Here is a 23722-nt window from a genome sequence, read left to right as displayed (position 1 = left end):
TGGGTGTAACACCCGAGTCCCACTGTCTGTGATGTTTTCAGAGTTTTCAGAGTCCTATCTTCAGTTTGTTTACATCGTCGGGACGGCTGGCTGACTCCTCCCCTCGTGAATAAAAGTTGTTTAATTGAGGGACTAGAGAAAAGAAGAATAACATACTGTACTCACTACTACTAGATCACAGTCATTTCAGGTACATTTACATGCAGTGTGAAGATACGAGCATAATAAAGATCGCTAGCATTAGCATGCTAACACAACAATGCAGCACGAGTTGTTTTGGTTTCATGCTGGTGCTCAAGGGCGACATCTGCTGGATCAAAAAATCTAATATTAAGCCTTTAAACATTTCCCTTCATAAAACAGCTGATTACTTGAACATATAATCCTTGATTATTTATTCATCATTATGTATATTTTGTTTTTGTCAATGGGATAGAAAATAAAATGTTTATCTGAAAAGATAAATCTTTGTAAAGATTGGCCTTTAATTAAAAAAACTTTGAGATTAATATCCTCTCGTCCTTTTGTTTACGACACACAAGAGACGCGTTGTTAAAAAAAAGTAGCTAAGTAACTTTTACTTAAAGTACAGTTTAAACGAGTTACTTTTTACTTTTACTTGAGTACATTTTTAAACTGGTACTTTTACTTGTACTTAAGTAAAATTTTATCAAAGTAACAGTACTTTTACTTGAGTAGAATATATTAGTACTCTTTACACCTCTGCATAATAGATATAGGCCTAAGCCTGCTAGCCTATATTTTTCCTTCTATAAACTGACTAGGCCTACCTTTATTTGTAATTGAAACATATGGAGTCCTAAACACCCCGTCTGTTATCCCTTCTTCATGAGGAGTTAAAGATGCAGAAAACCACGACATTATGTATCTGAATTTATGCATGTGCATGTAGGTATGAGTGTATTTGTTTGTGATATGTATGTATACTACATGTATATATGTATGTGCATATATATAAATGTGTGTGTGTGTGTGTATTATGTATATGTACGTGTATATGTGTTTATATATGTATGTATGTGCATATGTATAGATTAATGACTTATTTTTACTTCTTGCTTTTACGCATTGCCTGTAAAGCACTTTGGTCAGGTGAGGCTGCTTTTAAATGTGCCATACAAATAAACTTGATTTGATTTGATTTGATTAAAATATTCTTTTAAGGCAAACTTTCACCTGAAACGTTAAGGTGAAAAGCAAACAAAGTTAATTGGGAAAAATTATAAAGCTTCCAAAATAAAATCAAAGAATACAGTTAACTGGCTAACAAAAAGAGACAACAAATAACATATATAACTCACATCAATTGGTAGACGGTACAGACCTTTTCCAACATACCCATTGATCTTTTAGTCATGCGTCTTTTGAACATGCTATTCTTGGGTTTGTTTTAATAGGTTAACCCTCTTTTATTGTGATACAATGACATTGTCCCTCAATCCATGTTGATGTGTTTCACGTTGAGACATAATTAATAATTTATAAATAATACATTAAAAAAACTGACAGAAGAATCAGAAGCTGATATGTATCCCTCAGCTTCATTTACACCTCCCCTAAATTTGTATTGTTTTCTTATAATATTTTCCCTCTAAAAAAACCCTCTAAAACTACAATAAGTGCACTTTTCTTCTTAATGGCAAGATAAAATAAGATGCCTACAATGGCACATATGGAAACCATTTGTGTTTATTTTCATAGGCTGTATAAAATACATTCAATGGTTTATTTCAAGGCGTTATGAAAGGAGCGAGGTGCAGGTTCCGTACCGTCCAGCAGGTGGCGCTGTAGACCCTCACAAAACTAATCCAAGAGGAAGAAGTGGTAGTAGCGCATCTAGCTCCTCGCCAGAGCCCGAGGGTTAGCTCATGACAGCTACCCTCATCCATAACCATTCACCTTAGCTTATATTTCTGCTCAGCCTGAGTTTCTTATGACATCCTTAAAACACAGAGACGATATCCCGCCATGTTTGAGGTAACGACGACAAATTAGCTGCTATTTGAGCTTTTTTTTTTTTTTTTTATATTGTACAGCTGGTTTACGTTTGCAGAGATTTGGGATTTAGCTAAACTGTGACACTTAACTAGCTAGGCAGATACAGTTAATTAACCTGGTCTAAAAGATCTAGCTTGTTAGATTTAGGTAAACTGGGGTGACATTGATTAAGACCTCTTTTGAACACCAGTGGTAGCTCTTATTAATACCGTGTGATTGTTAGCTGCTCAGCTAGCGGTGTTTGTTTATATATTTACTAGTGAAGCGTTCAGTAACGGGTTGAATTTAACTATGGGAATTAGTACCGCTCCTGGTTCTTGAGGGGCCCCCCCCGTCCACCCCCCCTTTTGTGTTTGTGAAGAAAATATTAGACATGAGCACACAGGCCCAAGATAATTGTTTGTTAGCCTTTCAACACAGAGACTTTTATTGCTATACATGTTTGGTAATTGCAATTGTAAAAATGAAAAAAGTGACTTTTTAAACACATTTAGCGGAAGTTATCTACCTTAGTTTGCATTATTGAAATGTTTTAAGCCCTTGTATACTAGGTTAATATTAAATTAGACAGGACTGAACTGCAGGGCACTTTTAGTAAAATATAGGAACACACTCATGTTGTAACAATGGGAATGTTGTTTGGCTTCTGATGTGGTGAAGGTGGCATAACCCAACCTTTTTTTAAAAGCTGAAGATGTGAATGACAAGTAAGCTGAATTCAGACAGCCTGTTAGTAAGATTATGACTTCCATTTGAAATGTGACTTTTTGTAGTAGGGCAGCTGATGGTGGTGTCACTTCTTTAGGGTTTGGCGTGAGTGTCTCTCTCTTTTTTTTTGTTTTTTTTTCTAAACAGGATCCTGACCACCAAGATCCGTTGTTGCTGAGTCTTAATGAAAACTATGATGACCAGAATTTGCAACATCCTGACACAAAAAAAGGACACGTAAGCCTCGAGTACAACCATGAGTCTCCAGAGATTCACGTAATAATCAAAGAGGAGGAGGATGGCTGGACTGTGAGTGAAAATTGTGAGTGTAATTCTTCTTAACTGACTAACTATCAGCCTCAATCCACTAGTTGAAATGCAGACAGTCTCTTGTGACTTTTTAACATTTTTGTATTCCACTGTATTGTGTATTGTTAATCACAGATGAGAGCTTCAGCTCAGAGGGAGAAAAGAAGGACGCCTCCTCACACCCTTATCATCCTCACCTGAAAGCACGTGGGAAGGAAAGCTCTATTCTACGCACAGAGAAGAGTCAGCAGGGAGAAAATTTGGGGGAGAAATGTTCGGATGAGCCTGGTGGCCCTGCTGTCTATGGACAAAGCTCCTCTGCAAGAGATGAGTGGCAGAGACACATGCTCATGGACTACGATGAGAAACCTAAGATGTCCTTTGTACATGGAAACAATCCTGGACATGTGCATCAGTGCAATAACACAGTAGAAGAGTCCACCTCCACTCACATAAGAAACATGAAGTCCCATCAGAGAACACAGGCGGGGATCAATTGTTACTCTAAAAACCAGAGCCTGGACATGAGACAAAGCACATCTCTGCCAACAGACGCAGAACTACATGAAACCAGACAATCAGCACCTTGCCAAACAGTATGTAAAATACTTTTTTTTTATAGAGATTCATTAGCCCTGCATCTGAACGTTAGTCATTGTTGTCTAACCAGCAACTCTGCTGAAACTTTTTGAATCAAATTCTTCTGGTTCCTCTACGACAGAGTGATTCATTGTCTTTCCATTAATTTACTTTTGTATATTGATTCTTGTGAGATATTTTGGCAGAGGGCTAATGTGTTTTTATGCACATAATGTTTTCCCACCTAAATGTATAAAGGCAATGAAATTTCTCCTGTAGCAGTACTAACATGTATTTACGCCCACTCTTCTTGAGACACTACTTGTTATTTAACTCTCAAAGGGAGCGGAAATGTAATGCCTTTGTTACCCTGTGCTTTGTATTTAGGATTCTGCTGGATCTGAGTCCATCATGTCCGAGGGACTCAGGAGGGAATCTGCAAACTTAGCGGACCAAACGCTCCATTTGACTGTTAGACTACAGGCAGAGGAGGGGGAGGAGGAGGGGGAGGAGGGGGAGGCACAAGAGGAGGAACAAGATGAAGAAATTAGTGGTTTAATCAACTCTGATGGAGAAGTGGTTGAGTGGGATGCTAGTAAGTGATTCATAATATCTTGCAGAAAGCCCAAATCAATGCATATTGTTAACTCAGGGGACCTCTCTTGTTTGTGGTTCCTCCGAGAGACATTTTCTGGTAATTGGCGTCAAAATATATTTTTGTTTTGCAATTTTCTAAATAGACAAAAAACGTTGAAACTGAAGAGAAATCCATTGAGCCTTGGTTTTCTGTTTTCTGTTGTCATTTTCCTCTTGTTTAATGGGCAGTTCGTATTTCAACTACTAAAATATGCATTTAGTTTACAGCTACATTGACTTTATTTTTCGATCTGGAGTACAGTAATTTATTGTATGAATACTCCACATAACATGAGCCAATTACTTTGATTTTTACAGCAGACAGTCCTGACCGGGGCTCGGATTGCACAGAAAGCCTTCGGCCAAGCAAGGTAATTTGTCTTAACACATAATTCATTAGTCTTACACTACAAAGAAGAATGTTGGCTTTATCTTATTTAAGCCTCCTTTAACCTCTGATTGCATATAAAGTAAGTAATTAACTTAATTATAATAAAATCATGACTCCTCAGTGGGTTCCTGCCAGAATCACAGCTTAGTATAGGGATGAAGAAGGGTTCAAATAATGAGAAACTGATAAATGTCACCTTTTAAAGGGGTTTTCTACTGATTTCAACCGTACCTCTTTAAATCTAAATTAAGTGTAGTCTAAAAAAGCCTGCAATTATTGACTAAGTTCTCTGTGTCTCTAGAGTCACAGTCTGTTTTTCCTCCAGCTTCCAGACATGTCATATGATGTTGTTGGTTAGCAAGAAGAACTACAGACTATTTCAGCTTTTATTTCTAATCTCTGTCTATGCATTAAAAAAATAAAAGCCTAAAATATGAGAGCAGAACATGTTAAGAATGAGGATACATTTTGAAGTGCTTTGGCTGTCTCGGATATTCAGGCCTATTTAGTATTTATCTGGCCGAAGGAATGCAGTGAAGCAAGGCCAAGGCAGCAGCTGCTCAAGCGATGTTACCTGGTACATGGAGGCAACGCCTTTGCTGCAACTTAGGCAGGAAAACCAAACGTTTTTGTTAATAAACCTGGCATTTAATTTATTCAATTTATTATAATGTCCTGATTTGTCGTCCACAGTAAAAAAAAAAAACGTGCAAAGTTACTCAATGGTTAGGGTCTTTTAAAAATGACACTGGAAGAGAGTGATCAGCTCTTGAAGTGTTAGTTAAAGCTGCAACAGATGATGTGAAAAATTATCCTTTAACTGCCCTTCAAACGTTTGAAAAAATCCTATAAGTGTGAATACAAAAATGCATGTATTCCTGCTCTGTCAGCATACATCCAGCAGGGGTCTGGGCATTAAGTTTCTAATGGTCTTTAATGATAATCATCACAGGGTGTCTTCCTGTCTCAGTGTCAGCTGCAAGGCCAAAGCCAGAGAGACAGCAGTAGTCCAACGCTCATCATGGAAGTTGTGTCTGTGGGGGAGGATGAAGAGAGGGATGAAGGGGAGGAAAAAGAAAGAGTAGTAAAGATGGCGCCTGCCTCGACCTTATATCGTGGTAAATACGAATCAAATGGAAAAAAAATTCAAACAGTTGTTAAATCATAGTCCTGACTCAGTTCCAATGTTGTCTTTTGCACAATATTATCAGGAAAGAGAACAAGAAGGAAGAAGACGGCTGCAGAAATCAAAGTGGCGTCACTGGATGGCGCTGACGCGCAGGAAGAAGTTCCTCCAACTCCCAGTGAGAATTATGATTTACTTGTCAAATGTTGGTTTCAGTGGTATGTGTGGAGATTTGTTTTATTTGAATTTTTAATTTATATTCATTTGTATGTTTTCAATGTTCTGTTTTTAACTCTGTAAAGCACTTTAAATTGCTTGCTAATATATTAATAGTGCTTTATATTCTGTGTAAAGCCAAAAGACGAGGCAGGCGAAGGAGTTCTGAAGTTCCTTTGTTGTCTGTGGCAGAGCTGGAGGCAGAGCCAGGAAGTAAGTGTTCCACACTCTGATTGAATGCATGTTTATCCATGTTTATGTTGTGTTTTTTTGGGGGGGTTTTTTGTTTTTTTTTAATCCCTCTTCTTATGTTACAGTGTTAAGGCGTACCCGTGGAAAGAGAAATGCTCCTATCATAGAGGAACCAGAAGAGTTTGACTCTAAAACTGTCCGCAGAGTTGCTGGTAAGATAACAATGAGTTCTTTTCAGAGGTAATGTTTCCTTTTGATTTTTTCCAGTTCTGTTCTTTGATTGTGGTTCACAGCATATTAGCAGAGACAGATCAGACAAATAGGCCTACATAGAGATTTGAATATTGCACAGTGGAGTGACAAAGTGACACTGTATACACACAGTTCATAAATCAAAATAAACTTTACTCACTTACTTTAATAAAATTGCCACACATACATCCCTCACCTTTCTGTTATCATTGTCTTGTACAGTATAGCCTGGTTAAGTCATACCCACTCATTTTGGTTAAAAATAATACATCTGACAATTAGATTAGACTTTTTTTTCTTCTTCTTTTTTTCAGCAAAACGACCATACAAAAGAAGGAAAGATACAAACGCATCTATTAAAGAAGAGGGGGAGAAAACGCAAGGTTCTACCGGTAAGAGCACATAAATGTTCCACCAGAGTGTTTTAGCAGCATGGTAGGGAAGCTGCAGCTAATAGCATGTTACCTCAATGTCACCACTGTTTTAATATGTTACTCAAGACCTATTAAAAGTCCAAATACTGGCTCTGTAGCTGCCTGCACTTCAGTAAATGCTGCAGTGATTTATGATGGATTTATGAGGAGTTGGGATTTTAATTCAGCCCTCTGTTGGATTTCTTCCAATTTCATCCAATGATCTCATTAAAACAAAGAAGACAAATAATAGAACAGTACATACAGTCTCTTTGATTGTCATTTACATAAAGAGCAGAGGCAGATCAGGTATTAAACTAGAATCAGAATTAAACTCTTAAAAAAGCATTCAGAAAACTTTCTTTCACACTCTTATTCCCTTCATAGGGAAGAAGCGCCCTGGCCGAAAGATGATTCAATATCCAGTAGAAATACCTCCCGAGCTTCTGAAGAAGCCCAAAGAGAAGCTAGAGTACCACTGCTCAGTTTGTGGCAAAGAATTCCCTCACGCCTACAAACTAGAGCGACACGAGCTGATCCACACAGGAGAGAAACCGTACAACTGCTCCATCTGTGGGCGGGGCTTCAATCAGAAGGGAAATCTCAAAACCCACTACAAAATCCACTTAGGTAAGACTGGGTTCTACTTCACAGTTCTGTCCTAGGGCACTTGAACCCTCAAAACATGTATATTTTTGTAACAATACAAATATAAAATGGTTTCATCAATGAAAGCACATTGAGCTTACCTAGCTTAATTGGTACTATACAAAAAATATTTATTGATACCCCATTGAAGCAGTTACAGGCATCAAATATTACAATATAAAATTAATATCTGGTTTCTCGTTTGATTATGTGAGTCTTAAAGATTCATCTCTGTTAACTTCATTGTTTATTAAAACTCCTCACAGGATCTTTAAATTAAGTCAAATGAACCACACAAAGAATGTAATACTTGGTGAGTTAACATGCTCTTTCGCTTCTTTTTTTTGTCTCTGTGCAGGTCGTAAGGGTGATTTGGATTTTGATGCTGAGATGGACCCCATAGCGTCAGAACTCTCTGAATACTTGAAGTCTCTGCCTGGAGAGTCCAGGATCAGATTGTCCCTCCGTTGCCTTGAATGTGGAAAAGAGTGTGAGAGTCAGTCAGCTTTACAAGCACATCACATTACTGAACACACAGGAACAGCTGGTGAACCAGACGCAGCCGCGCAAAACACTTCACAGCTTCTCTTCTGCCGCCGCTGTGGTGTTCAGTTCAGTGACAAAGAAAAGCTGGAAGAACATATGAACACCCATATCAAGGAGAAGCGCTACTCATGTCCGGATTGTGGTAAGAGGTTCATTAATGAGAGCTACATACAAGTCCATCAGCGTATCCATACTGGAGAGAAACCGTTCCTTTGCTCCCAGTGTGGGAGAGGTTTCCATACGGCTTCCTCCCTCAAGCTCCATGAGATGCAGCACTCCGGGGAGAGGCCGTACGCTTGTGCCATCTGCGGGAAGTCGTTTCGAATAAACTCGTACCTAACAGCACATTACCAGACCCACATTAAAGACAGGCCTTTCATTTGTAGTGTCTGTGGGAAAGGATACTCCAGAGCAGAGGAACTCAAGGTTCACCACAGGCTGCACACCGGAGAGAGACCCTACGAGTGTGAAGAGTGTGGGAAGAGCTTCATCTACCGCCAGGGTCTGCGGCAGCATCAGCGCACACATGCTGGGAGACGCATCGGTCCGACCAGACAGCTCGGGAGACCGAAACAGGAGGCCAGACTGGACATCTGACAGCTGATCTATTGATACATTCTTATGTTGTTAACCATATTGAAATGCACTTTTTTTTCTTCCCTTCATTCCTTCCACCAACAGAAAAGACGATTATGTGTCTGAAAATGTGTGCTACAGAGTCTGTAATTTGGACACTAACTGTGTTGTCTTTCTTTCTGTTCCTGTTTTGTGCCTGTGTTTTATGTTAACTTTTCTGTAGTAGCCCATCTGTACAATTTCAGTGCCTTTGTATCCTGCATGCCAAATACTTATATTTTATGTTAAAAATTATGCAGTATATCATTGTTATTTTAAAATCCACCGTGATGGAATACAGAATTTTTTCAGAAAATGTGTGTGTTTTTGTCTACATTTTAAATAATGTATCCTTACATTATGAAGCATGAAGGCTGAGTCTATGTTTTTGACTGACACAGTAGATATCCATGTTACTTATTTCTATGAAAAAATGCATCCAAAATCTTGGTAAAATCAAATACTCTTTATTTTTTTACTTATGCAGGATGGATAAGTTCAGTACAACACTGGTTAAATGTTAATATAAGAAACTACTATATCATCCACTGTAGTCTTTCAATGCATAAACAGTCTATAGCTGATATAGATAAGAAATACTTAAGAAAACTCGTGAACATTTTCACTTCAGTGTGTGAATGGCTTGGTGTGACATGGGGTGTAAAAGCTCAAGTCCATTTACCAGTCCATTACCATGTGATATGTCAAACTAGACTTATGGCTAAATCTTTTCTCACAAACAGACATAGTGTTAGACATCTGTGGAGAATATTACATTTTATTTCAGTGGACTGGTATTTCTCTCTCAATGCCTTTTGGGGTTTGCCAATTCTGAAATGATTATATATTTTTTTATTTTACATCTGATAGCTGGGGTGCTGGTGGCGCAGTGGTTGGTGGGCGCGCCCCGTGTGTGGAGGCCTTGGTCCTCCAGGTGGGCGGCCCAGGTTCGAATCCAACCTGTGGCTCTTTTCCCGCATGTCATTCCCTACTCTCTCTCCCTGATTTCCGACTCTGTCCACTGTCCTATCTCTCCATTAAAGGCTTTATATGTGATTTTTTGATCCAGCAGATGTCGCCCTTGAGCACCAGCATGAAACCAAAACAACTTGCGCTGCATTGTTGTGTTAGCATGCTAATGCTAGCGATCTTTATTATGCTCGTATCTTCACACTGCATGTAAATTTACCCAAAATGACCATGTTCTAGAAACGCAGTGAATACAGTATGTTATTCTTCTTTTCTATAGTCCCTCAATTAAACAACTTTTATACGCAAGGGGATGAGTCGGCCGGCCGTCCGAGCGATGTAAACAAACTGAAGATAGGACTCAGAAAACTCGGAAAGCATCACAGACAGTGGGACTCCGGTGTTACACCCATTGTAGACAGTCATTACTCACAGAGTTATTTTCAGAGGATATACTTGATTTCTATTATATTTAAGTTTGAAAAGTCGCATATAAAGCCTTTAAAGGCACAAAAAGCCCAAAAATAAATCTTAAAAAAAAAACCTAAAAGAAAACTTTGTCACAAAGGGTCATTTTAGTTCAACCCCATAACAACTTGGCCCCAATCTGAGTAGGATTTTCTTTCTTAAAATATTCAAGTAGGTTAAACAGCTCAATAACCTGAAATGACACATATTATCCTCCTCTTCAACCAGTTTAAATAAGTCTCAGAGGTCCCCAAAAAAAAGTCTGTAAAGTTTCTTGTAATATATCCACTCTGATCCTGTATATCATCATGCCTATAAACCCCTCTATTAGCCCTGCTCAGAACGTGCCCTTCTCTGGAAGGGCTTGGGTGGCTCTCGCATTCTTGCACCAAGCCCTATTGTTTACGGTGAGAATGCGGACTCAGAAGGTATACAAACATCTAACAGGGAGGGTGTCACCCCACCTGTGGGAGGGGTTACTGCCCTTTGTGATGTCATGAAAGGAACATCTCCAAATGGCCTGTTTGAGTACACAAAAGTGGAGTAGGTGAAAGATGGAGAGGGTGGACTTTTCTCATGATTAGGGGGGTTTGTAGACACACTAGGGACACATAGTAGTGTTAGAAAAACATGGTAAAGTGTATTTTACATAATAGGCCTATTTGACTTTAAAATTATAATCAAAATTCTGTCTTCATTATTTATGAAAATGTCTATCAACACTAGATTAAATAAAGGAATTCATATTTTTCGTACGTGATTGTGCTTGTGCTCGTGATTGTGCTCCTGCATGAACTGTACCGTGCCAAAGCACACCTCTTCCAAGCTATCCAGGGCCAAGGAAGCACTCACACTAGTCAAACGAACTGGACTTAAGGAGTGAAGCGTGCTTAGGCATGATACAAATTGTCTAGGGTGAGTGCGTCCTTAGAATGCATCAGGGAAAGAAGAAGTGGCAGTAGCTCAGTCTGTATAGGGAGGTTGTTTGTAACCAGAAGGTCTCAATGGTTCAATTCCCGTGCGGAGCAAGTCTGGTAATTGGTCTGGTTGCTGGAGAGGTGCCAGTTCACGTCCTAGAAGGCAAGCAGAGTCCCATCATTGATCCCTTCTTCTTAAAAAGTCTGTCGAGTGACAAAACCACAGTTCACAGGATATCAGTAACCCTGTCAAGGGGATAGCTTGGGAGGAAAGGATTTAAATGATTCTTTCTTTCTCTCGCAGCCCACTAGGCAGCGAGAGAAACTGTAGGCAAAAAGCAAGAGTTTAATGCCCTAGGGCAAATTAAATGAAATAATGGGAGACAGTGATCAGGGATATTGATGTTCGATGGGCTTAAAGGAACAGCAATAAACAAGTCAGAGTAGATGGGACACATTATTTATGCCTATGGTGCTGACAGGTTTAGAGTTAATCCTATAAAGAGGGTGGTGAGTGGGCAGCTAGGTAGGACTATAGACGGCAGAAATTAGTTAAAGCCACAATATGTAGGAATTCAGTTTTGTGCCCTTTGGTGCTGACCGAAGGTCACTGAGTGAAACTGCACTGCTGTAAAACCCACAGTGCTGTTATGCCTCCCCCACTTATCCCCTTTCACTACAAGCTGCATTTGTTTAAAGACCAGAAGCCAAAGACCCATGTCTACTGATAAGGTACAGTCATTTTACTGATTTCTTTGCAAATATAACTCTGCTACAAACCATTGTAGAACAAAGTTTTGGTGTAACATGGATTTATTTATTTCAAGCTTCATACGTCGCCATCCTGTTCTGTCTCTTTGCCTCAGCTGTACACGCGTCTTGCGAGAGAACCACAGCCCGATGCTGAACTTGTAGTGCTATAAGCAGGTGACTGGGGTGATCTGTGGACATGGAGGCAAAGCTTTGCTGCCTTTTTAAAGTTGTTGTACTATTAGATCGACTTTGAAAATACTACTTTAAGATGTAAAGTGACATATTGTTGATTTAAGGAGAGGAGACAGTTAAGAAAGCAGTGGAGAAAGGAGACAGTAAGTGAAAGGGAGGGAAGTAACATTTTTTCAATGATAGCTAAGAAGTGGGTTAGCAGTAGAAGGGTAGAACATCTGAGGAGGAGGAGAAAGGAGAGGGAACGAGTAAGGACAGCATTTTATAGGGAACCATACAAGTTTGTGAAAGGAATGTTTAGCCATTAAAAGGGAGGACAACTCAAGGTCAGAGCAAGAGGCAGAGGAACATTTAAAAAAGACGCACTCAGATCCAGTGAAGAAAGACAAAGTAGGTCTTCCCTCTGAACTACCAAGAGATAGAGTTTACAATGAATATTAGGCTCCCATGGTGGAAGGAAGTTGAACTGTAGTAAGGCATGCAAAGGCTTCTTCAGCCCAAGGGCTAAATGGGGTCCCCTACCGGGTTTAAATAATTGCTCCAGATGTATTTAGATTATTTTTCGGAGTGATAAGAATAGTGCGGGATAAGCAAGTGGTAAAAACTTGATGTAGAACAGGGGGAATCCTTATTCCCTAGGAGAAAGAGTCCCCAGGTTTAAGCCAGTTTTGGAATATTTCCTTCTTGAATGTAGAATGAAGGTTCTTTAGTAAAGTGGCAAAGAGGCTAGCAGACTACTTACAAAATAATAGAGTCATAGATACCACAGTGCAGAAAGCAGGAATCCTGGTGCATAAAACGTACTATGATCTGGCACCAGATTCAAGTGGCTAAGATAGAGATAAGGGATTTAAACGTTGTATTTTTAGATCTAGCACATGCATTTTGTACAGTACCGTACAGCCTGATACAGACAGCTTTTGACTTCTTTAGAGTGCCAGCCAGCGGGGTGAGTGCCCCATAAGGGCACCGACTAGCTCTGCTTCCCCCTCCCTCTTTCTAAGATGTCTCTCAGACTTGTCTCTGTATATTTCTACAGTATTTTTTTCTTATCTTATTCTTATCCATTATTTTTCACGTGTTAGCACCAGAATTAGTTGCGTTTTGTTTGTGGGGGCCATCAGGGGCCAGTTGGTAGTAACTTATTTGCCTTGTCACTACCTGGAGCCTGTGTTTGCTGATGCTGTTTGAGCTGAATTGGCCATGTGGTAGAGTGGGTAAGATGTATTAGTTCTGTGTGTGGGTATGCTAAGTTGTAAGGGCTAGCATAGACAGGGGTGGCTCTGGGAAACTGGAGCTCACTGTCCAGCCTCCCAGAGGTATTGTGGACAAAACACCTGTTAAGGGACGTTCCCACTTGACAACCTCTGGGATGTCTTGGTTGTGGCAGCTCATCAGTCTACACAGTTGAGTTGTGGGGGCCAGAAGGGGCCATGCTGTATGGGTTTATTGTCACTACCTGGCCAGCTTGCATTATCGGGGCCTGGGTCGGTGAAGATGGCAACGCTGCTTTGTTTACTGTGTAGGTTATGTAACTTATCAGGAGGGAATATTGACATTAATGGAGAGGGGGTGGGATTATAAATTCACACTTCTACCCACTCCTTTTCAAACAATCAATAATAGTGATGGCAGGTGTCTTCACTGTGCTTTCCATTCACAAGAGCATGTGTCTTGTGTTTATTTCAAATACACAAGTGATTTAATTTGCTTTTTAAGCCTACATATGTGCACAGAAGTAATTGTTTAACTCCATCTTTTTGTTTTCTTGTTATTTTCTGCAAATAAAATACAGTGACCACGACTGCACTTGATCTGTGAACTAATTTGCACATTGTAATTTAGGTTTTATCTTGTTTGTAAACTGGGCGGCTGTGGCTCAGTTGGCAGAGTTGTTGCCTCTCAACCAAAAGGTTGAGGGTTTGATCCCCAGCTGAGCAACATGTCTGATGTGTCCTTGGGCAACACACCTAACCCTGCATTGCTTCCTCTGCTTCAGTGGCAATGTATGATTGATTAGTGTGGTACTTACTCTATGATGTACATGGCTTTGGATAAAAGTGTCTGCTAAGTGAATTTTAACATTGTAAACTGTCTCTTTATCATGTAATGTTTACTATGACTATGCTGCTGCGCTCATGGCCAGGTCAACCTTGTGAAAGAGATCTTGATCTCAGTGAGTTAATTACCTGGTTAAATAAAAATTAAAATAAATACCTAAACGAGAATCATATGTTTTTCATGATTATTCTGAGTTTGGGAGGGAAGGGAGAGGAATATTGTATACAATCAATAGCTTAGCATGGGTGACTGGGCCTTCTGCTCCTCTGCTCCCAGTCTGTGGAACGCTCTCCCCGAGCAGCTGAGGGCCCCACAGTCTGCTGACACTTTTAAAAGGGCCCTAAAAAACCCCACATTTCTACCAAAGCCTTCTGCTTGTGCTTTTAGTTTCGTTAGTTGCTTAGTTGATTAAATTTGTTTTTATTTCTATTTTTTCTTCCTGTAGCACTTTGAGATTTTTTTGGGCAAAAATGTAAAGTGTATTATTTATTTATTTATTTATTTATTTATTTATTTATTTATTTATTTATTTATTATTATTATTATTATTATTATTATTATTATTATTATATATTTTTTGATTTCGTGTTCAACAAAAACCTATTAATCGTAGAAACAGAGAAAAAAAATATTCTGCAGTGGTTTGGTATTCTCTCCGGAGCTGTATGTGTTAACAAAAAAAACGAGACAAGTTCTCTTGATGGGGGCTTTTGAAATTATTTTGAAAATCCAGCCGGAAGTACCATCGTTCCTGTGACTTGCTAACAGCTAAAGCGGTTATCATCAGCACCAAAACGCCGATATACCTGAAGTCATTTTTAGTTAGTTGGCATTAATTGGACACACTGTTTTTAACACAATGAGCATGAGAATGAGAGAGAAATAGGAAAAAGCACGAAGTCGTGTCATTAAACTTCTGTCGAGCGACCACTTTTCTTTCCTGAGGGAAAACAATCTTTGCAGAGGTTGGTCAAAATGTCTATTGTCTGATGTTAAAACGTTTAGCTAGCGAAGTTAGCAAGCAGGGAATCTGCGGGTAGAAATGCTGTGTTGGTGTCACGTTGCACTCGAGTCTACAGTGGATGTTATGTGTTGTGTATGACTAGCAGGCTGTGGCTTTTTTTAGGGGGGGACGACGCGTATTGTTCGTGAATTGCTAAGATTAGAAAAGCTAGTGAACGCCATGTTAGAGGCTAGCTGGCTAATAAGAGTTTCCTTAAAGGCAGAGGTGGCCATTGACCAGAGCCCCGAGCTGCTGGTCACCTCCTCCTTCACGATCCAGAGACACCTCATTCAGAGGACACACACTGTTCACTTCACTTACATTAAATTATAGATTACCAACAGGTCGAGTCAACAAGGCTTGCTGCCTCACTTAAATCACAGTTTAATGTAATATTTCATTTAATGCAAAAAAAAAAAAGCTTCTGTTCAGATGGCCGATTAGAGGTAACCCCGACTCTCCCAGTGCCTTCCTTGACATTAAAATCCTTTTGAAATCCCAGTAAATAAAACACTATACATTTCGTGTAGCACGTGAATAGCTTTATGTCCATGGGGCTCTGCTGAATTCAAACCCCCTGTCACAATAAAGCATCCCCCCCCCCCCTTGCTCTAGTGTCCTTGACCAGGACAGTCGATGTCTTCCAGGGTGGAGGTCCTGTTTCGCATCCAGCTACCCTCAACCCAGAAGAATACTACCCCCATTTAGATGTGGTGCTGCTCTTTAAAAATCCTCACTGCATTATAAGTAATTTATCAGAGCCATGTGTGAGACGAAGCCCATTTTATTGTCTTGTATAATTTGGGACTCATTTTAAATGTTAAAATAGCTGAAACATTTGTACAATTCATCTGCGATATCTGCTAACAAATATTTTGAATTTGCTCGCTTGAACCCCTCACCAGATTGTAGGAATCTGGGATAGACTAAGGATTAATGGATTTTTTTTTTGTTGTTGGCTTCATAACACTCGAAAAAGTCTTTGTTTAAATACACAGTCATTCATCTGAGTTTTTCCAGCCCGCATAACAGCCCTTATGTAGGTAGACATCGATACATCTGTGAATAATAGCCCTTAATGTATTAAGACTAATATTGGCACGTGTATCCTGAGTCAATTCACTATGCATCTGTCAATTTCACAAATAAGACATCACTATGACTCTCGACTAATTAAGTTGAATCATTGTTTGCAGAAGTGTGTTTGGACCTTTATTTTGAAATCTTGTGATTGATTTAGCTACTCAAGGTAGTGGCCAATTTGATAATACTACCAAATTTACTTTAAGTCCAGACTATTAAAACTAAAATGAGCAGACATATCTTATTGGTTTGATTAAAACCACTTTTCTTACTTTTACTGTGACTGGTGTTTAAAAGTATTAAAACATCAAATTAAGTCTGAAACACTTCACAAGCACAGAACAGCTTTGATTTTCTCTTAGCAATGTAATGACACCACTTAATTATTATGAATTACTGTACTCAAGAGTGCAAGACTAAATAAGCCCCCGTGGATTAATGATCTTTTTTTAAGCTTGTCAAATGGAAGATAAATGTCTACCACAGCTGTGAAGTTTTGGCCATGTTTAGCTATGTGTAGATATAATACACTGTTATTTGAAAGCCTGTTTACTGACTTGATTATGTACCTCCTCAAGGCTGCTTGTTTGAGAGATGGGCTCGGAAAAAACAGACGACTTTGGACCAGCCGTGATTCCTGCTGAGGAAAGTCAGCAAGAAATCGGAGGTCTGATTAACTCTGATGGAGAAGAAGTGGATTTCTCAGATCTCGGTAAGTAAATACATTTGTAACGTATACACAGGTTAACACAAAAAAATCATACGCTCTGTCGGTTATTGGTCAATATTCAGTCTCTATAAGAGTTTCTTTTGCCTGCAAATCATTTTTAATCTTGAATTGCTTGCTTGTCTACCCGTGAGATAACAAACTCTTTGAAAAAGCCGTAAGCCTGAATGTTTCATGGCAGAAAAGCATTATCATTCTGACATCATTACATGGATTCTGATGTGTTTCTGACCACTGCTGATTGTGTTTAAGTATTGACTGTTAAAATATCTTTCTTTCACCCTTTGTTTTTCCTAAATAAAACACCTTGATATCTTTCTGCTTACACAGGAGATGACAAAGCTATCCCAGGCATGCTACCTGCAGAGGCTCCAACAAAGACGGCTGTTCAGAGGGAGAATGAAAAACCCCCATCTCTTCACAGCTGCTCAGTGTGTGGAAAAGACTTCCCTTATGCTTCGAAACTACAGCGCCACCTACGCACTCACTCAGGAGAGAGGCCTTTCCCCTGCTCCATGTGTGAGAAGAGATTTCCTGAGAAAGGGCTGCTCATGATACATGAAAGGGTCCATACTGGCGAGAAGCCGTTCCCATGCACTTTTTGTGAGAAAAGGTTTGCCAGTCAGGGGGAGCTGAGGCTGCACCGGCGGACACATACAGGCGAGAGGCCGTATCACTGCTCCATCTGTCTGAAGAGCTTTTCTCGACACTGGCATCTGAAAACCCACTTGGAGGCGATGCACTGTGAGGTTGTAGCCGGCTTTGTGAGGAAGAAGTTTCCATGTTCGGACTGTGAAAAAAGCTGTAACTCAGCCGCGGAGCTCAGAGATCATCAGAGGACTCACACAGGAGAGAGGCCCTATCAGTGCTCTTTCTGTGACAAACGGTTCGCCTTGTCGGGAACGCTTGTGAGGCACGAGCGTCTCCACACGGGTATTACGCCCTACCACTGCACCGACTGTGGGAAGACTTTTGCTCAGCAGTGGACCCTGACCACGCACATGCGGACTCACACTGGAGAAAAGCCGTACAGCTGCACGCAGTGCGATAAGTCTTTCGTTGCCCCAGGAGAGCTTCGGAGGCACACCAGGATTCACACAGGGGAGAAGCCGTACACCTGTGCAGACTGTGGGAGGCACTTCTCACTTGCAGGAACTCTGAGAAACCACAAAAGATCGTGTACGCAGAACAAGAATGGATCGGTTACAGGTGCCGTCTCAGACCAAGTGCAAGATGAAGTCAGGGTGTCGTCCCAGCAGGATAATCAAAACAACTCTGAGGTAGTGACAGCACACAGATGCACTAAAGTAGAATCCATTTTTTTCTTATTGCTTTAGTTTGTTGAAAAAAAGCCTTTTAGCAAATTCTAGCACATTTGCTTTAATGTTTATAATATGCACTGACAGATACATTTAACATTAAGGGCACATATCAAATCCAGAACATGTCAAATTCACAAGAAAACAAGGCTTTTTTTTTTTTTTTTTAGAAAAGCAACATTTAAATATGAAATTGATGTTGATTTGTGACTTCAAGATGAAATAAGGAATTGAATCCACATGATTTGGAGAACTGTCACCTCATGTAGTTCTTCTTTTCAATGTCCTTATACCTGCCTCAATTTGAACCTCTGCTTTCTTTGTTGTTAAGGTGTCTGACAATCAGACTTTGTCCTGTGTGGTCGAGCCTCATTCCTCAGAAGGTCCTAACTGTGACTCAGAGGATCAGTGTGAAAATGACCTGACAGAACCAGAAGACCAACCAGACGATGTGACCTCCAGTCCACCCATGAATGTTATAGTAAAAGAGGAGGAAGAAGAGGAGCCTTTGTGTGGTATGAGATTCTACTTTGTATATTCTTTATCAGGGGTCGGCAACCTTTTCCTTTAAACAGCCATTTTTGCCATTAGCCCCCCCCCCCCCCCCTACAAATCCGTCTGGAGCCGTAAAACATATTTGAACCTGTCAATGAAGTTTATGCAGCCTCTCTAAGCCCAGGCATATGACTAAAGGATCTAAATGAACATTCATTGATATTTTTACCTCATTACATGCAACAACTCTTCAGTGTTTTAATTTTCCTCCACCACACGCTGCTCTGTGTGTATAACATACAGGGATGCAGTGGGATCAGACATTTATAGGCTTGCTATTTATTAAACAACAGAACCAACCGTCTCGGTGTAGAGAAACGTCCTACATCATATTTTAAAACAATAATCTTATCTTTAAAAATGATGAGCCACTACAGAGGCAAACTTCTGTACCTGAGCGCTCTGTCATACCACCTGCTGTTATCAGAGTTGGGCAGAGTGGAGTGCGTGATTGGTCGAGCGACTGAGAGAGAGGGAGCGGAGTAGAGCAGGGATGTTGACAATCTGACAACAAGTTTATATTTAACATCATATAGGGGATATATTCAATGGTTTCAAGGGTTAAATAAATCAATCAATCAATCATTAATTATTTGTATAGCGCCAATTCATAACAGCTGTTATCTCAAGAAGCTTTGCAAAAGGTTACACACTCCAGATCTGTGCACTCAGCTTTATCTTGAGTCAGTCCAGGACTTCTTGTTTCAAAAAACTTTGAAACAACAATAAAAGTTAAAAAAAATATTTTTGGCAAAGCCACCGGAGAGGGGCAAAAGAGTGCCGACCTCCCGTCTATATTAAAAGAAGCATTACTGTATTTGATAATGACTTTAATATTCATCAGCATTTTCACATGTTTCCTTCAGCAGTAGAAGCTCCTGACCAGATGTCTGTTAGTAAAGATTGCGTCATTCAGGAGAAAAATGAAGAGCAGCAGCAGCATCAAAGCAACATAGACATCAAGATAACAGTAAAGCAGGAGGAAGAGGAACCTGTAAACGGTAAGAGATTTAGTTTACACAGAGGGCAAATATCACTGAACACGTCAAGGATAATAATAACTTCTGTTGTTCTTTACTATGGTAATTTACTGTGACCTTGTTCTTTGAATATCTGGATTAAAACAGGTTCTTCCGAATGGATTTCAGTTCAGCTCGATGTTTCTCTACATGGTGTGAGAAAAGAGAAAAGTTGTAACTCCTCTATTTTTTTCTGGTATGCAGAGCCTTCATCCACAAAGCTAGGTTTTTCTGACACATAATGTTTTTTATTTGCAACACAGCATTGGAATTATCGATTTGAAACTAATCTATGCTATATAAAGACACAAGTATCTCCCCATGTTTCAAACCTAAAGCAACATTAAACTGGTTTCAACTGAATAGTCTGGGAATCTGTCCCTTTAAGTGGTCATAATTAAAGCTTCTGTTGGGATTGTTAGGTACCGGTATCTCTTAAATTCATAAAAAAGTAACTTGTTATTCCGAGATAAATATGTAATTAATTCAGAAAAAAACAGATCCCATCTTTTTTTGCATGTGAATCCAATACACTTCTGTGCATATTTACCTTTTTATTTATACAAAAGAATGACAACATCTGTGATAAATTAATAAGTGTTTTTGAAGTCAAGTCAAGTCTGGGTCAGGGTTTGTGGAACGGGGAACTGAAGTAATGGAAAAAAAGTAGGACGTGACCAATATAGGATTTTTGAGGCGATATCGATGTTGAGATCGATTAGGCGCGATCACACTGGCTTCACCCCTAAAGTCCAAGCTTCCACCATCGGACTGGTGAATAAATCTAGTAATATCTGTAATAATATAAGCCTATACTAATAGTCACTTGATTTGCTTATATCGGCCGATTTTATCGACTGGCCGATGAATCGGTTGGGCTCTAGAAAAAAGGTGTGTTAAACAAATATTAATGTGTGGAAGTTTGGGACAGCTGCCTATTCAAAGTGAGGTGAGGGGTTTCATGTAGCTCAAATGATGTAGGCTCCACCTTAAGAGAAGTTAGCCGTAGTTTCATTAAGCACCTCCCAAAGTGCTGGCACAAGTGAGCTAGCATCAGCACTAGCATTAGCCTTGAAGCTAGCTCCTACATGAGCCTCAATAGGCTGTTGACTATGCTCATCTCAATACAACCTTCGTTTAAGCTTAAACAGTTTACAAATGACTTGAAGGTTGATCATTGGATTGTTTTTTTTAAGAATTTATATAATTTCCTCATCTTTTAGATTATTTTATATATTTTTTTTCCTTTATTAATAGGCAATATTACAATAAAATAGTCAGGATGATATGCAGCAAGGGGCTGAGGGTTGGATAAAAGCCTCTGCACAAGGGGTTCCTGCTCTACTTACTGAGCAAAACCAGTACTGGCTCATTTCAGTCTTTTTGTTAAAGGATGCCCCAGTGAGCTGTGGTTTCACAGCAAAAATGATTTTGTTGAATTGTTACTTAAGATTTGGCTTTGTCATTTAATGTTTCCACAGAGTTTCAGAAGGTTCCTGATGGTGCCCCTGACAGTAAAGGAGACAGTCCTCCAGCCTCGCCGGTGCACGAGCAGTCAAACAACAATGTGAAAAAGAGCTCTTACTGCTGCGGGCTCTGTGGAAGAGACTGTCACAAAATGTCCGCTCTTCAGATCCACATGAGAATTCATTCAGGAGAGAAACCTTACCAATGCAATTTGTGTGGGAAACAGTTCACCCAGAAAGGCCAGCTTAAAGGTCACCAGAAAGTCCACACCGGAGAGAAACCGTTCTCCTGCCCCGACTGCGGTAAGAGCTTCGCCCACTCTGGGGCCATGAACAGACACCGGCTCACGCACACGGGAGAAAGACCGTACCACTGCTCTGTGTGCGACAGGAGCTTCAACCAATCAGGACGCTTGCGGGAACACGAGAAAATCCACTACGGGGAAAAGTTTGACTGTCCCGAGTGTGACAAGAGTTTCACACGAGCTTCAAGCCTTAAGAACCACTTCAGGCTCCACACCGGAGAGAGGCCATATGGCTGTGACATCTGTGGGAGAGGCTTCAGCCGCTCGCAGAGCCTGCGGCTTCACAGACGAAAACATGATCTGAATCAGACTGAGGAGGAGTCTCCATTCATTGTTGAAAATGAGGATTCCTCACAGAGCGACGATAACTCTCCTATTAATATGTGTATAACAGACAAAAACGACTTATAATGTATTTATACAAACCATGAAGCTATGGACCAGTAGTATTGTTTCAATACAACGTTATTGGCAGTTAAACATGAACTGTAAGAAGGAAAAGTAAGGGACTACCTCTCTGTGAAGATACCAGATAAACCTTAACATGATGGTTGAAAAAAGTGTTACAGCAAAAATATTTAACTCCTAGATAGTTGGCATAAAAAAGAATAAACAGACACAATATAGGATGGGGTTCTGCAACTTACAACACAGTCTCAGACAAAATGACCAAACAAATATTTACAACACACAATTTTTGTAAAATGTTGGAAACTGTCTCGATGATACATTTTAGACGTCCTATGTACTCTCATTTATTACTCTTAACTACATTAGTTTCACACTCACATGAGTATTTATGATAGAAGAAGTAAATTATTTAAGGTCTTTGATTTCAAGTTGTCATGCTGTAATTCTCATTCAAGCTAATCATATATATGTGGAAATGAAATATGTTTTTCTATCAGAGGTCTTCGGGGCAAATGAGCAGTGTATGAATGAGATGAAACTAGATTTCATTGTTGGTATTACAGGAACTAAAATGAAAGAATTGAATCAGGAATGAGGCAGTGGGATCATGATCTTCATCTTTTTTGCCTAAACCATTTTGCCTTAGTGGTGAATAGTTTGTGTGTCTCTGTTTTTGTGTAGCAGTTTTTAAATAACCAAATCATGCATCATCAGGCTCACCTGGTTTGTATGACTCTAAAAGGCCAGGTGAACATTGTGAATAAAGGAAACATTCTCCTGAGGCTGTGATGCAAAAAGCATTGCTATGATGCTATGTAGGAGGTTAATTTCACCCTGCACTGCCCCTATATAATGTATGGGACATGTTTTATTGAACAATTAAAGTGAAAGTACTGAGGAATATTATGCTTGTGGATTAATGACTGAGGAGATTATGTTTATAATATAAGATATAAGAAATTTACATATTTCATACATTTACAGTTCTTTATCTGTATATATATTTTTAAATACATGTTAATTAAGGTTTTGCTGGCCTAGTAAACCAAACATAGTGACTTTTCTCTCAAATGAATACACTGTTTGCAAGTAAATCATGAAAAATTGGATGTGATTTTTTTCTCATTGAGGATTTTCCTCCAGAAATGAAGATGTGAAAAAAATCTCTTAAATAAAGTTTGAACAGATTTCGATGTTATTGTTTCCCAAAGGATACAGAACATTGTTAGAGATCCACATGTCAAGCAGCTTTCAGCATATTTAAATGTAATAACCTTATATGGAAGCAGGACAGAAAAAGCTGTTAAATATACCTTACACAGCACAGTGTATAGCAGCATGTGCTAGGAAACTAGAGTTTTGCTGGGCCATATAAGACTTTCAACCAATGTTTGAGGAATATTTTAATCCTTTAAACTAATTTGAACTGTTCTCTCAACATTTCGAAGTCAGGCTTGATTCTGTCAGGTCTGAAATATTTAAAAGACTAAATGTTCCTGGAAATTAAGCTTTTTGCATTTGCATGTTATACAGTTACACTATTTGATACTGTTTGTTCTGTAAAGTGATTTCTATATGATTGAAATAAGTTTTACCAGTCAAAGCACCTTTAGGGGTAATACGCTCACTCGGATATTTTTAAGGAAACTTATGGATAATATTAAAGTTTACAATATTTCTCGTTTTCTTGTTGAAAAAAAAAATACAATTTATGTTAAGATTTTACAATTCACAAGCTGCTCCTGAAGGGAGCACCGTATCAAGTAAACGCAACCCAGCTCCATTCTGCGTAAACAGCCTTTAGCCTTGTCAACACAAATACAT

General features: G+C 39.4%; 1 protein-coding gene across 1 annotated transcript; it reads left to right on the top strand.

Moving 5' to 3' along the window:
• The first annotated feature begins 1839 nt into the window (after positions 1-1839).
• LOC109991671 (zinc finger protein 721) lies at positions 1840-23086 on the top strand. The gene is made up of 18 exons (XM_065963143.1): positions 1840-1998; positions 2875-3049; positions 3172-3632; positions 4003-4210; positions 4570-4622; positions 5595-5760; positions 5854-5946; positions 6102-6197; positions 6302-6388; positions 6743-6820; positions 7229-7471; positions 7848-8629; positions 10419-10515; positions 16689-16808; positions 17154-18103; positions 18474-18657; positions 19564-19698; positions 21198-23086. Exons 1-18 carry the CDS (start codon positions 1990-1992, stop codon positions 21896-21898), a joined length of 4638 nt encoding a protein of 1545 aa, XP_065819215.1. The 5' UTR covers positions 1840-1989; the 3' UTR covers positions 21899-23086.
• Positions 23087-23722: the final 636 nt, after the last annotated feature.

Source organism: Labrus bergylta, chromosome 1 (assembly GCF_963930695.1).
Source record: "Labrus bergylta chromosome 1, fLabBer1.1, whole genome shotgun sequence".
Taxonomy (NCBI): domain Eukaryota; kingdom Metazoa; phylum Chordata; class Actinopteri; order Labriformes; family Labridae; genus Labrus; species Labrus bergylta.
Note: the sequence above shows the minus strand (reverse complement) of the source record. Positions and strands in the feature narration are given on the sequence as shown.

What these genes read in the sequence shown, in the direction of transcription:
- LOC109991671 (XM_065963143.1), top strand. An exon ending in TGCCTCGACCTTATATCGTG is followed by an intron (nt 5,761 to 5,853) that starts GTAAATACGAAT and finishes CAATATTATCAG; the next exon opens with GAAAGAGAACAAGAAGGAAG. An exon ending in AGAAGTTCCTCCAACTCCCA is followed by an intron (nt 5,947 to 6,101) that starts GTGAGAATTATG and finishes ATATATTAATAG; the next exon opens with TGCTTTATATTCTGTGTAAA.